We start from the raw sequence: 14,837 nt of genomic DNA, 5'->3' as shown, positions 1-14,837 counted from the left end.
ATCATCTCAATCACTCCTGAAAGGGGCAAACGAAAATCCTATATAATGTGGCATCCAATGCCAATTCGAGCAGAGACTGATTGAGATTGTGATTTCTCCTTAATCTCAGTCTAATCCCAAATTTGAAACAAATCCAAAACAAATTGGAAGTTAATCCAAGTTAGCATGGGTATAGCGTATAGGATAGGGACTCAGGGGTTCTAATTTGAGGCAACAATCATCTGATTCAAAACCAATCAAAAGTAGAGTACCACTTGAACTTAGAGACTTTGTAATACTCAAAAGACATGCATCTTCAATAGTCATCTAGTATTGGATTGAGTCCAACATAACCTAGACCTGATTAAGAATTAGGCTATGTTGGGCCCAACCACCCGCAAAGCCCAATAATGTTAGTCCAACCTCCAACCTCCAACCTAGATAGTAATCAACAAGTATTGTGGCCAATGGAATACTTGCATTATGATCATTCTAATTACAATACTCAACTCTGGAAATGGTAGGGAAGGACTTATTTCGTCATAAACATTTATCAAACAATTTGGAAAGCTAATATACAATTTAAGCATCAATGTAATTTGCAAACTAGAAGACAACTATTTTAAATCGCCTATTCATAAGATGTATTGTCAATCCTCAATGAAGACATCATAATGTATTTCTTCTAATAATAGAGTAGAAGATCGAGATCCTATCACAATGTCAGATTAGGGAGATTTTTTTTTTTTTTTTTTTACTTTGGATATTTTTTTTTGATATATGCATTGCAAGGTAATAATGGAAGCATACATGGTAAACAATGCTCTCCACGTTGACATGAACTTTGAATTGGAAATTAGATGTGTTTTGGACGGTTTAGTCTTTATATTTATATGTGGTGTTAATAGAAGGTTTTCACCATCGATTCGTCGAGCCCAAAGGCAAGTTGTCTATACTCTATAAATTCAAAACCCAAACCGGATGTTGAACCATTTCACCCTCCAGATCAATAGGTCAGCGGTTCAACTATCTGGCTCAATAGGTCAACAGTTCAACTATCTTGATCAATCTGTCAATTTGTGATCAATATAAAAATTTTCAAAAAGAATATATACAAACCTAGTAATCCTTTGAACACTTCAAATGTTTAGAAAAAAAATAAAAAAATTAACACTTCGAACAGGCCAACAGTTGGCATCCAGGTAACAGGTTGTTGACTGAGCCAACAGGTTTTGTAACATAGCAGATTAGAAGTAAACAAGAAACCAGATTATAACTGGATTACCAGGTTACCCATCCGACAACCCAGGTTACCAAGTATGTACATGTACGACGTGTGCGCCATACACACGCACAACAGGACATCACCTTAAACTACTCATGCGATCAATTACAAATAATCACAATGGCACTACCGAAACGGTGTTTTAAACATCCACAATTAATTGTTAAGCAAGAAAATTTATTTCTCGACACACTGATACCTAATATAACACGACTTAAACACAGTTGCTCAACTTTGAACTTACTCCAAAGAATGATAAATTGACAATTAATGTACATAGAATACAAATTCAGGAATCTAGCATGGTAATCAGCAATCTCACTCTTTTCCTACTGCGCTAGATTGCTGAGAACTGTGATCTTCACAATTTTTCTCAAGCACCTTGAACTGTTCTCGAATGTGATCTGCAAGCTGAGCTGCTTCTTTGTCCAGCTTTATGCGTCGTCTCCTAAAACTCTGAAAATTTTTCAGTTACAATTGTAGCATCGGTGTAGGATACCGAACCAAATTCCTTCATTCCATCTTGAAGGTTTGCAAGAAGGTACGCCGATAATGAGTGATAAAAAAAATATATTCATATTGATAAATACAGAGTGAATCATTTAAAGTTTCAAAAGCTTGTTGAGGATTTTTACAGTTTTGTTACTTGATTTTGTTTATTATTTGTTTAGTTAGAAAGTGGGGATCACAGAATATTATTTGGGAGCTTTTAGAGTAGTGTTTTTGTGTTTTTTATCGAGTTTTGTATAAGGACGTATCAGTCATTGTACATAGTTTTTATTTTAAGTATAAATACTAATGGGAGAGGGCGGCCAGATTAGTTTTTGCCTTCTTTTCGTTTCTTCACTCTTTCTTCATCTCTTCTCTCACAAAAACACTTCATTTCTTCCTCTTTCTTTTACAGTTTTTTTTTTTTTTTCAGTAGATTTCTATTTGATATCATATAGTCCTAAATCAGCTGATTCATATAGTCCTAAATCAGCTGACTGCATGAGGAGATAGAGAGCTGATCGATCTACTTCAAATTGCCCAATTCTGGATTTTATAGTGGGTTTCAGTCATCAAGAAGGTGATCTGTATTTTGGCATCAAAATCAGGAAGAACTGTAAGTGCGGGGAAAAGTAAGTTGGACTCTTCATTTTTTACCTAGTGTTGGGCGCTCAGACCTTTCTAGACTTCTTTAAGTTTTTTATAGTAGCGATTCAATTTCTGGCCTTTTCTGAGCTTCCTAGAGAGATCAATACCTTTCTCTCTTCTCCCATAGCTCTTGAGAAGGGAGATTTCTCCCCACGTAAGGTTTTCTTCCCCTGGAAAGGCTTTCCACCCTTGTTTGTGAGATTGATCTGGTCTTGGAGTATTTCTACCTAATCCTTTTTTGATTTTGAACTGATTAAGTTGAAATAGAGGGTTGGAGTATTGAGCAGAAACCAGTTGGTGGACCGGGTCTGGTAAGACTAGATGGTACAAATGATTTAGAATGGGCACAATCAGCCAAGATGACTATTGGTGCTTGTGAGAAATTGGGGTTCATTAGTGGGGAGGAGAAGAAACCTGATACAAATTCTTCCCGGTGGGTGCAAGAAAATTGCATGGTAATGTATTGGCTGTGTAGTTCAATGTTACCTCACATTGGTAGAAATTTTTTGTGGGCTAATACTACAAAAGAGATTTGGGATGGAGTGACTAAGACCTATTCCCAAAACTAGAATGTAGCTAGAGCCTATCAGTTGAGGAATCAGGTGATTAATACAAAACAGTGAGATAGACCTCTTGCTATGTATTTCTCTATGCTAAAAACGCTTTGGCAAGAGATAGATCACTTAGAGATTGTGGTCTGGGAGAATACTAAAGATGTTGCAACCTATTAGAAATTGGTGGAGAAGAATAGGGTCTTTGAGTTGTTGATTGGATTGAATCCTAAGTTTGATATTGCTAGACAACACATTCTTTCTAGAGAGGAAACAACAATTCTTGGTTGGACTAAATCTTTCTGAACCATATGCCTATGTGTCCAGAAAGGAGAGTAGGAGAAATGTTATGATGAGACAGTTTGAGATTGACCAGCCAGCTATGGTTAGTACAATTAAACCTAATCCAAATGGTCACAGGTGGAGCAACGAGATTAGGAGGGAACATAAGGACTTGGTGTACGATTATTGCAAGAAAGGGAATGGTTAGTACAATTAAACCTAATCCAAATGGTCACAGGTGGAGCAACGAGATTAGGAGGGAAGATAAGGACTTGGTGTACGATTATTGCAAGAAAGGGAATGCTAACGTGGAAATTACTAGAGACTCATCAAGGGCTCTTACTCAAGCCAACGTGGAGTCCATTGTAGTAGCAACAGTCATGACAGAATTGGAGAAGTATGGGCAGCTTATAAATAAGGACTCGGCTAGTTCTATTTTTTCAGGCGGGCAGCAAAGTGCATGAGACTTAGGAGCTAGTTACACTACTTTTGCTCTTGCAAGTAGTTCATATGCCACTACAAATTATGCATCCTCCTTAGGTAGGGAGAGACCTCCCTAGATTATAGACTCAGGAGCATTTGAGCATATGACCAATAAGTCTATCCTTTTTACTTCTTACCAGTTGTGTTCTAGTAGAGAGATAGTCTTACAGTAGATGGTTCTCATATTCCCATTGTTGGGAGAGGAACAGTTAGGGTAATTGATGGCAATACTTTGTCCTTGGGTTTAAGGTGCCATACACTCTTTTGTTTCCAAAGGTTTCATATACCTTTGAGAGTTTTTGGATGTGTTTGTTTTGTTCATATTCTTAGTCCTCGTCAGAGGAAGTTGGATCCTAAGGCCAAGAAACGTATCTTTCTTGAGCATGCTCAAAACCAAAAGGGGTACTTTTGTTATGATCCAATGTCAAGGAGCAGATTTGTCACTATGGATGTTACTTTTTTTAGTCTACATGCTTTTTCTCTGGTGGATCTCCCTAAGGGGAGTGTTTTGGGGAGAAATCACAGTTTGTTCCTTTTCATGTTCTTTCATATACTCCATTAGCTCCTCTAGTGTCACTACCTAACCCATAACGACCTGCCTCATAGTTCTTTTGGTGCCAAGAGGGTTGACTCCACACATGCTCCAGTAGGGGAATCCACACCTCTCCGTTGGTCCATTAAAGATCCCAAGTTTGTTTGATATAGTTCTAAGTATTTCCAATGATTTAAAAGGTGCGCCTAGGCGCACAAGCGAGGCGCATTTTGGGGTATGCGCCTCACCTAGGTCCTAGGCGCATCCCTTTCAAAAGGCGCATGCCTGGTGCGCCTGATGCGCCTTGCACCTCAGCCCAGGCATGCGCCTTTTTAAAATTTTGCACTTTTTGCCTTTTTTTGTGTGTAACGGCTGGGCCGGGGGCTCCGCTCCCGGACCCCCAACCACGCCCCTCAAGCTTGCCTCAAGGGGCGTGGTACAAAGGCAACTCATAGAATCAAGAATGCAATATGTTTTAGTGTTTTACATCACATTAGCTACTTAAAGCAATGCAATTAAGGAAAAAAAGAGATTGTGGGTTTTACATGCTTGAAAATGCTTTATATGTTTGCTTTTATTTTTAAATGTTCATTTGAATACGCTTTACATGTTATGTTTATGTATTTTAATTTTAGATAATTGGTTTTTTAAAACAATTATTTTAAATTTTATGTTTATATTTTTTATTAACATTGTGTTTAATATTTTTTGAATTTTTAAAATTCTTTTGGCATTTTTTTGAATTTTCTGATTTTTTTTTGTAGTTTTGCGCCTCGCCTTGCGCTTTTAAAACACTGGCTATTTCCCTTGAGCCTACTATTTTTTCTGATCCCATTGATGATACTTCTATACCTAACACTGATGTTGCAACTGATCTTGATCTTCCCAATGCACTTCTCAAGGGAAAGAGAAAATGCATAGCCCATTGCATTTCACACCATCTTTCCTATGGTGGCCTATCTCCTTCCTATTGTGCCTTCCTTTCTTTCCTAAACTTTGTGTCTATACCTAGGAATGTCATTAAGGCTCTCTCTACACTTGAGTGGAGAATATCTATGCAAGAAGAAATGGAGGATTTGACTAAGAATCAAACATAGGAAATAGTTGACCTTCCTACAGAAAAAGAGATAGTTGAATGTATATACTGTGAAGTACAAGGCTGATGATAGCATAGAGAGGTACAGGGTAAGGATGGTTGCAAAAGAGTATACACAAACTTATGGTATAGATTATCTGAAGACCTTTGCACCAGTGGCTAAGATGAGCTCAGTTCAAATCTTTTTGTCCCTAGTAGCTACTTACTCATGGATACTCTTCCAACTTGATGTTAAAAATGCTTTCCTTAATGGTGATTTGTAGGTGTATATGGACCTTCCAATTGGTTTTTAAAAGGATGTTGGTGAAGGAAAGATTTGCAGATTGAAGAAGTCATTATATGGTTTGAAATAGTTACCTAGAGCATGGTTTGACAAGTTTAGGGGGGCATTGATCCGTTTAGGATACACACAAACCTAGTCAGATGACACTTTCTTTGTGAAGAGGAGCGGACTACTAGCGCCAGTGCTGATTGTGTATGTGGATGATATAGTTGTTATAGGGAATAATCTAAGTGAGATCGATGCACTCAAGAAATCAGTGTAGTAAGAATTTGAGATTAAGGACCTAGGTGAACTAAAATATTTTCTAGGAATCGAGGTTGCAAGATCCAAGCATGGAATATTCATCTCTTAGAGGAAGTATGTATTAGACCTACTACAGGAAACTAGGAATCTAGGAGTTAAACTAGTTGATACTCCCATTGATCAAAACCACGGGATTAATGCTTTGGATAGTGAGTTGGTTAATGATGTAGGGAGATATTAGAGGATGGTAGGCTGGCTTCTATATTTTTGCATGACACACCCAAACATTTCTTATATTATGAGTCAAAATATGCACGCTCCTTAGGTTTAGCACTAGGAGGCTATTGCTAGTGTTAGAATACACGAATCAGCGGTATTTTGGTCATTTTGGTTTATCTGTTTGAGAGTGAAAAGTCTATTTTATTTAAGTTATGTGTCCCATCTTTCATGAGGGACAATATGGTCTTTCTTATAATTCTATTATTTGAAATAAATACAAGTGGGTCGGCTAGGGAGGACTGATTTTTCTCCTTCCTAATCTGGTCGAACTCTTCTTCTCTTCTCTTCTTCTTCTTCTTCTTCTTTCTTTTATTCTTCTCTACTTTAACCTAGAATCGAATAGGGTTTTCTTACATGGTATCAGAGCAGTAAAACCTTGTTCTCCTTTCATTCTTCCTTGCTGCTGTCTTCTTCCCGGGTTCGCCGCCAACTATTTCAGCCTTCTTCAAATTTCTGCTAGCCTGAGTGGAAGCTCGACAAGGGGCCAGAAAGGAGTCGTCGTTTTGTGGTTTTGGAGGTGAGTATGCCTCCAGTTACTGTGGTGGTGGTCGTTGAAGTGGTGTGCTAGACGCCCTCTATTCTGTGATGTGAAGAGGGCTGTTTGTGGACAGGTATGAACAGTGCTGTCTTTTGCCCAAGTAGTGGACTGTGAATGCTGTATTTTGGTTCGAAATTTTTTCCTTGTGGAGGTTTGGAGTGACTAGTATACATATCAGTCCTGCTTTTCTCTGTTTTTACCTCATATGTGTGCTGAAAGTAGGGCTTTTTCGACTGCTGAAGTTCACGACAGCAGTGGTGTGGTGGTAGTTGTATTGTGTTGAATGGTGTATCGATGATTTTGAATATTTAAAAGTGAACCCTTGTATCTGGTGTGAGAGTAGTTCTGCAGTGTGCAATACAAGTGTTTGATTTAATGACTAAGTGACTTCAGCCCTTATATTTGGTGGGTGAATGGTTCTGCAGTGTGCAGTACAGGTGTTTGATGTAATGACTGAGTGATTTCAGCTTTAGTATTTTATGTGCAATGTGTATTTGAAGAAGTTGGCGGTGCTGAAAGTGAGATAAGTTTTGTGGAAGTGCGTGAGGTTGTGTTGCATATTTGAAGGTGAATTAGTTAAGATGGCATCCATTGGTGATGAGAATGACAACAAAACCGGCGTTGTGCTTTATCCAAACTACCTAAATGTTCAAATGACATCTATTAAGTTGAATGGTGAGAATTATGTGCCGTGGGCAAAATCTGTGGAAGTGTTCTTAAAGGCCAAGAGAAAGGTAAAACATGTGAGAGAGGAGAAACCTTCCTCTGATTCTCCGGGGTTCAGTGATTGGGAACAGGAAGATGCACAGATAATGACATGGCTATAGAATAGCATGGAACCAAAAATTAGTGTGAACTTTATGTTCCTAGATACAGCTAAAGAAATCTAGGATCATGCTAAGAAGCTATACTCCGGACAAGACAATACAACTAGGGTGTATCAATTGTACCAAGAGTACTTTAATCTGAAGCAAGGCAGTCAAAGCTTGGAGGAATACTATGCAAGTTTGAGGAATATCTGAAATGAGCTCAATGTGTATCATCCTCTGACATTGGATGTTCAAATTCCACAACAACAGCATGAGCAACTTGATGTGACAAGGTTTTTGGTGGGTTTGAAGGCTAAGTATGAGCCCGTCTGAGCACAAATACTAGGGGGGTCTGCTCTTCCCTCACTTGAAGAAGTTTTTGCCCGTCTTAAGAGGACATCTATTGAGTCTGTAGAGCATTCCTCTCTCTCGGACAGATCTGGTTTCGTGGTGACTAAAGGGGGTGGCCGTGGAAATAGAGGTGGTGGTGGTGGTAGTGGACCTCCAGGTAACCGTGGTGGTCCCATGTTTAACCTTGCTGGAGGCCGGAGTGGAGGTTGGGACTCAGGGGGAGGTCGTGGTAAAGGAAGAAGTAATGCCCCTAGGAAGTGTACTCATTGTGGTTTAGAGGGGCGCACGGTTAACTTCTGCTATGATTTACATGGTCCACCCAACACTTGGGCTAACCATGCTATGAAAGGAAGTGATACAACTACTGAAAGTCAGCAAACTGACCCGATTCTCTCCACATCTACTGATGCTTCTAGCAAGGAGATGGTGAGTGTACCCCGTGCAGTATATGAGCAGTTCCTTCAGACATCTCAGCAGAACACCGCTACCCTTGTCCATTCAGGTATTGCTTGTTTAGCTTCCAAGCCTCCACACTGGATCATTGACTCCGGAGCCTCGGACCATAGGTCTGGGACTCCTAATGTATTTTCTTCTCTTTCTTGGCCCTCCACATCTCAAATAGTTACACTTGCTAATGGTTCTACATCTCCCATCTGTGGTGTTGATGATGTTGATCTCTCCTCCTTGTCTTTATCATCTATTTTATATGTTCCCAAGTTCCCCTTTAACCTTATGTCTATTAGTAGATTAACCAAATCTCTTAACTGTTCCATAACCTTTTATCCCTCTTCTTGTGTGTTTCAGGATCTCAAGACGGGGATGAAGATTGGTGGAGGGCATGAGGCAAGTGGATTGTATTACCTTGATGGTGGTGGCCCTCCAGTAGCTTTCCAGTCATCTCTTACTCCTCTTCAATGGCACTGCAGACTTGGTCATCCTTCTCTCAAGGCTCTAAAGTTGTTGGTTCCTTCCTTGAGTCATCTTTCATCTTTGGATTGTGAGTCATGTCAGCTTGGGAAACATCATAGAGTCTCTTTTAGTCCAAGAGTTGATAGTCGTGTCTCGAGTCCTTTTTCTTTAGTTCATTCTGATGTTTGGGGTTCAATCAAAGTGATGTCATACAATGGCTATAAGTATTTTGTAATTTTTGTTGATGACTTTTCAAGGATGACATGGATTTATCTTATGAAAGATCGCAGTGAATTGTTTTCTATCTTTCAAAAAAATTATGCTGAAATACGCACCCAATTTGGTGTTCATATTAAAATTCTTCACTCCGATAATGCCAAAGAGTACACCTCAACATCATTTCAGTAATACTTAGAGCACCATGGGATAATTCATCAAACTTCTTGTGCCTACACCCCACAACAGAACGGTGTAGCTGAACGGAAAAATCGACATCTCCTTGAAACTGTTTGGTCCTTGATGCTCAATATGAATGTCCCAAAGCATTTTTGGAGTGATGCCGTCCTCACATCCTGTTTTCTGATCAATCGGATGCCCATGTCCATCCTTGGAAGTCAATCCCCCTTCTCGGTGTTGTTTCTCACATTGTCTCCATTTCCTCTCACCCCAAGAGTCTTTGGGTGTGTTTGTTTTGTTCAACACTCGGGGCCTGGTTTGGACAAGTTAGATGCATGAGCTACTAAGTGTATCTTTCTTGGCTATTCGAGGACTCAGAAAGGGTATAAGTGTTATAACCCTAAATTCCATAAGTCATTTGTGTGCTCTGATGTCACCTTCTTTGAATCAGTTCCCTTTTTCTCAGATGCTGTGGTTTCTTCTCCTTCCCCCGTGGTTCCTCTTCCCGTCCCTGTTGCGGATCCCCTTCCCGTGGCTCCCATTCCTGCTGCAGATTCACCTCCCATGCCAGTTACTACTGAGAGGCCAACAATCACACAAGTGTATACCCACAGAAGAGCACTGGCTCCTCCTCCAATTCAGCCCTCGTCGACAGATCCTGCCATTACTTCTTCTCCCTCAGATCTTGATCTTCCTATTGCCCTGCGGAAAGGTAAACACACTTGTACTTCTCATCCTATTTCACACTATGTTTCAGCTGCTCACCTGTTTGCTTCTCATCGCAACTTTATATCATTGCTGTCATCTATTTCCATTCCCAAGACTGTCCAGGAAGCCCTTACCTCCCCAGGGTGGCGGCAAACCATGGAAGAGGAACTCTCTACTCTACAACACAATCACACATGGGAACTCATTGCTCTTCATCCTGGTAAACATGTTGTTGGGTGTAAGTGGGTCTACACAGTGAAGTATCTTCCAGATGGCAGTGTGGAGCGATTGAAGGCCAAGTTAGTGGCCAAGGGCTATTCTCAGCTGTATGGTGTGGACTATATGGAGACATTTTCTCCTATGGCTAAGATTGGTTCAGTTCGGGTGTTGATTTCATTAGCTGCTATGTATGATTGGCCTCTTGTACAACTTGACATAAAAAATGCTTCCTACATGGTGATCTCATTGAGGAAGTATATATAGAGCAACCACCAGGGTTTGTTGCTCAGGGAGAGGATGGTAAGGTTTGTAGAATCAAAAAGGCAATTTATGGACTCAAACATTCTCCACGTGCTTGGTTTGGCAAGTTCAATGAAGTGGTGAAAGACTTTGGGATGAAACAGTGTCAGGTAGACCATTCTGTGTTCAACCATGACTCAAAAGATGGGAAAATCTTGCTAGTGGTGTATGTGGATGATATTGTCATAACTGGGAGTGACAGTAACGGAATCGACAGGTTGAAGAAATTCCTACAGGACCACTTCAATACGAAAGATTTAGGTAAGCTGAAGTACTTCCTGGGAATAGAGGTTGCAAGGTCAAAACATGGAATTAACTTATGTCAGAGAAAATATGTTATTGACCTACTTGAAGAAACAGGGCTGTTAGGTGCTAAACCAGCAGAGACTCCTATGGAACTCAATGCCAAGTTGAGTGTTGATGCAGGTGAAGAGTTTGATGATCCAGGAAGATACAGGAGGTTAGTGGGAAAGTTGAACTACCTAACCATTACCCGACCAGATATATCATTTGCTGTGAGTATAGCGAGTCAGTTTATGCAACATCCTCGGATTCCTCATTGGGAAGCAGTTCTAAGGATTGTTAGGTACCTGAAGGGTGCTCCAGGTCGTGGTTTGCTATACCAGAGTGGAGGGACCCTTGAGATAGTAGGGTACACAGATGCTGATTGGGCTAGTTCTATATCAAACAGGAGATCAACTACAAGGTATTGTACCTTCCTTGGTGGCAATCTTGTAACATGAAAGAGCAAGAAACAAACAGTGGTGGCAAGGAGTAGTGCAGAAGCTGAGTACAGGTCTATGGCTCATACCACATGTGAACTAGTATGGTTGAAGAACTTGCTACAAGAGATAGGGTTCTTAGTTGATAAACCCATGAAACTATACTGTGATAACCAAGCTGATGTTCACATCTCTTCCAACCCAGTCTTCCATGAGAGAACTAAGCATATTGAGGTTGATTGTCACTTCGTATGAGAGAAAGTGATAAGTGGAGTGATAACCACATCTCATGTGAGCTCAGGAAATCAGTGGGTAGATCTCTTTACAAAGGGATTGTCTCGGGGCAGAGTAGATTATATTTGTGACAAGCTGGAACTATATGACATATACTCTCCAACTTGAGGGGGAGTGTTAGAATACACGAATCAGGGGTATTTTGGTCATTTTGGTTTATCTGTTTGAGAGTGAAAGGTCTATTTTATTTAAGCTTAAGTTATGTGTCCTATCTTTCATGAGGGACAATATGGTTTTTCTTGTAACTCTATTATTTGAAATAAATACAAGTGGGTCGGCTAGGGAGGACTGATTTTTCTCCTTCCTAATCTAGCCGAACTCTTCTTCTCTTCTCTTCTTCTTCTTCTTCTTCTTCTTCTTTCTTTTCTTCTTCTCTACTTTAACCTAAAATCGAATAGGGTTTTCTTACAGCTAGGATACCTGCATACCAGAAGAAGCATCCTGGTAGAGGAATTTTATTCACTGATCATGGGAATTTGAAACTAGAGGCTTATACAGATGCAAATTAGGTAGGTTGCCTTAGATGATGGGAGATCTACATCAGGAGTATGTACCTTTGTGGGAGGAAATTTGGTTTCATGGAAAAATGAAAAGCAGTCAATGGTGGCAAGGTCAATTGCGGAAGCCGAGTATAGATCTATGGCCCATGGTGACTCATAATTACTTTGAATTAGGTCCTTGTTGAGTGAGATTGGGATAGATGCAGAGGAGCTTATGATGTTATACTGCAACAACCAAGCTGCAATCAATATTGCCCACAACCTAGTTTAGCATGATAGGACAAAACATATTGAGGTTGATAAACACTTCATAAGAGAGAGGGTGACAAATGGAGAAGTTTGCCTCCATTATACCTTCTAAATTACAGCTGGTTGATGTCTTCACTAAAGGGGTTGCAAGGAGTAAGCTTGAAAATGACCTACACGAGTTGGAAATGTGTGACATTTACTCCCAACTTGAGGGGGAGTGTTGAGGATCTTTACAGTTTTTGTTACTTGATTTTGTTTATTATTTGTTTGAGAAGTGGAAACCACAGCATATTATTTGGGATCTTTTAGAGTAGTGTTGTTATGCTTTTTATTGAGTTTTTAGTATCAGCTTCCCTATAACGGCATGTCTGTCATTGTACATAATTTTTATTTTAAGTATAAATAATAATGGGAAAGGATGGACAGATTGGTTTTTTGTTTTCTCTTCCTTTCTTCACTCTTTCTCTTCTTCTTCTCTTCTCTCACAAAAACACTTCTTTTCTTTCTTTTTCTTTTACAGTTTTTTGTTTCAGTAGATTTCTACTAAGCTGAAGCACTTGACAAAATGGAACAGGATAGAGGTTGTTTGCCCAGCCCCATTAAGTCTATGAATTTAATAATCAGGACTTGAATATTGTAAGTCAACAAATAAAAATGGTTGAAGAAAACTGAAATTAGAACTTAATGACTTCAGGATTAACTTTTATAAAAGCTCTATTTGGGAAGAATGCAAATACAAAAACAGAGCCTAAACAACAATAAATAAAAGTTAAGAACTGATTTAAGAATCAAAACCATTGAAGTGCTTTTTCTTTTATTAAGGTTATTATTAAAGTGGGGTATAGATGTAATTTTCCCTCCACATGATCGAAACAAGTGGTATGATACCATTAAGTAAAATGAGTGTGTGCACAGAACTCCCTTTTGTCTATTGTTCTCTCTTCTGTCTCTTTTTCTCCTGCTTTCTAGCTGCCATACAGGTCTGATTACATTAGAACATTGTGTCAAAGCAACGTATCGAATTGCTGTTTCCTCTCCTATTGTTCATTCTCTCAAGAATTAGACACATTCTGATCTGTAGAAGACAATCCAAATCCGATCTTGTGCTGATCAAACCATAACATTTCCTTGCTGTGTGTATCTTGCACACAGAATAAGGAGAAAAAAAGAAAAAAAGAAAGAATAATGAGCAAACAAATTATAGAATTTATATTCACTCAAATCCAACGTAAGTTGTAGTCCATGCCTGTTTGATAGAATTATCTTTTTCTGTGCCCTTAGCAGGATATATTAACTCAAATCCATGGTAATTTACATTAACTCTATCAAAGAAAGAAATTGCATCATAACAACTTCTAGAAGAGTTCCTTGTTTCAATATCAAGTAACCATTCAAAAAAATGAATAAACTGATGTAGTTTAAGGGGCATTTACCTTGGAAGTCCATAACTGATCGTGTGCATTCCGAGGAACTATATGGATATGTGTCTGCAGTTTTCATGCTAAGATTAAATTAGATGGAGCTCAATCTAAAATTTTACATACATCTGATTTTTCATGTGAACCTGATACAGATTCAGGCTGCCATTTCCTTTAAATGGGTATGATACTTCATTTAATTAATTTTAGATACATCTGATTTAAATTAATGACAAACTCCAGAAAAATGAGAATGTAGCACACTTCGCAATAAGAGGAGTCCTATAAATTGAACAGGCTGAGAAACGTGGATGAAGTGTTTAATTAAAAAAGAAAAGATCTGTCCCCAGACAATGGATATCTTGATAATTGAACATGAAGAATAACTTACATGAAATATAACTTGGCCTGCAGCTGCACCACTATTAACCAATAAGTTGAATGAGTCTGCATGGTCCACACTTTCATGTAAGAATGTTGATTGGGGTGTTGAAAGCAAAATTTGCAAAAACTTGTATTTGAGAAGAATAGAATTCAATTATAAACCCATGCAGTCTAATTACTTCAGGCCTATTTAAAAGCCAATTAATTAGGTCAGGACCACTAAAAAGTCCATTTAGGCCACTAAAGGAGTGCCCCTTGCCCTATCTCTCCCTCTCTTTAAGTGGGAGGCCAGGTGTCATTCACTTATAGCTTTAATCTCCTTGGAGGCTACAGCATTTCCCTTCTAAAGGCACTTTCCAAACTTTGCAGCATCTCTTGCATGGACTTCACCATGGTGTCATTGCCTTCATCATCCTTCATCATTAGGAGCAGGATCGGTTGACTTCTTTAGAGGTCTCTCAGCTGCTCTAATATTAACTAATACAGCTACCAAAATGCAGCTACTGCTATAGTGTGTTACAAGCAGGGTCTAATAGCCCGGAATTGTATAGTCCAACAAAGTAATCCCTAGACTACTTGTTATGTTTAGGGAAGGAGCAGCTGAGTTCTAGTAGTATCAAAACCACTAGGATAGCTTCCTGTTTGAGCAGGAAAAACAACAAATAAAAAGAAAAACATAGACAAATTGCCTTTAGCCCTTCCAAAAAAGCTGCCTTTTGTTGGTGCCTTGAATTCCAGTTGCCAATCTGGTTCATGACCCGACCAGAACAAAATTGAGAAAAACCTGAAGGCAATTTTTTTGGATCAATAGAAAGTAAATTTCATTAAACTTAATTAAAAAAGTAGTTAATACAACTTGATGACCGGAATGCCGTCCCAAAATTTCACAT

The 14,837-nt window shown here is 39.1% G+C and overlaps 1 protein-coding gene across 3 annotated transcripts in view; it reads right to left on the bottom strand.

The window, feature by feature from the left end:
- Positions 1–1,226: 1,226 nt before the first annotated feature.
- HINT3 (histidine triad nucleotide-binding 3) overlaps positions 1,227–14,837 on the bottom strand; it is a 59,475-nt gene continuing 45,864 nt past the window's right edge. The window contains exons 5-7 of one of the 3 annotated variants that reach the window (XM_010243211.3): positions 13,955–14,010; positions 13,579–13,632; positions 1,227–1,720 (exon numbers count right to left, since the gene is read on the bottom strand). In XM_010243211.3, coding sequence (XP_010241513.1) covers positions 1,583–1,720; positions 13,579–13,632; positions 13,955–14,010 — 248 coding nt within the window. In that variant the 3' untranslated portion in view covers positions 1,227–1,582. Of the gene's footprint in view, positions 1,721–6,444; positions 13,287–13,578; positions 13,633–13,954; positions 14,011–14,837 lie in introns of those variants that run through there. The other 2 variants (XM_010243210.3, XM_088902035.1) reach the window with 2 other exon arrangements.

This window comes from Nelumbo nucifera, chromosome 1 (genome assembly GCF_055504915.1).
Source record: "Nelumbo nucifera cultivar China Antique chromosome 1, China Antique-T2T, whole genome shotgun sequence".
NCBI lineage: Eukaryota > Viridiplantae > Streptophyta > Magnoliopsida > Proteales > Nelumbonaceae > Nelumbo > Nelumbo nucifera.
The sequence above is the reverse complement of the archived record's forward strand: the minus strand, read 5'-3'. Positions and strand labels throughout refer to the sequence as shown.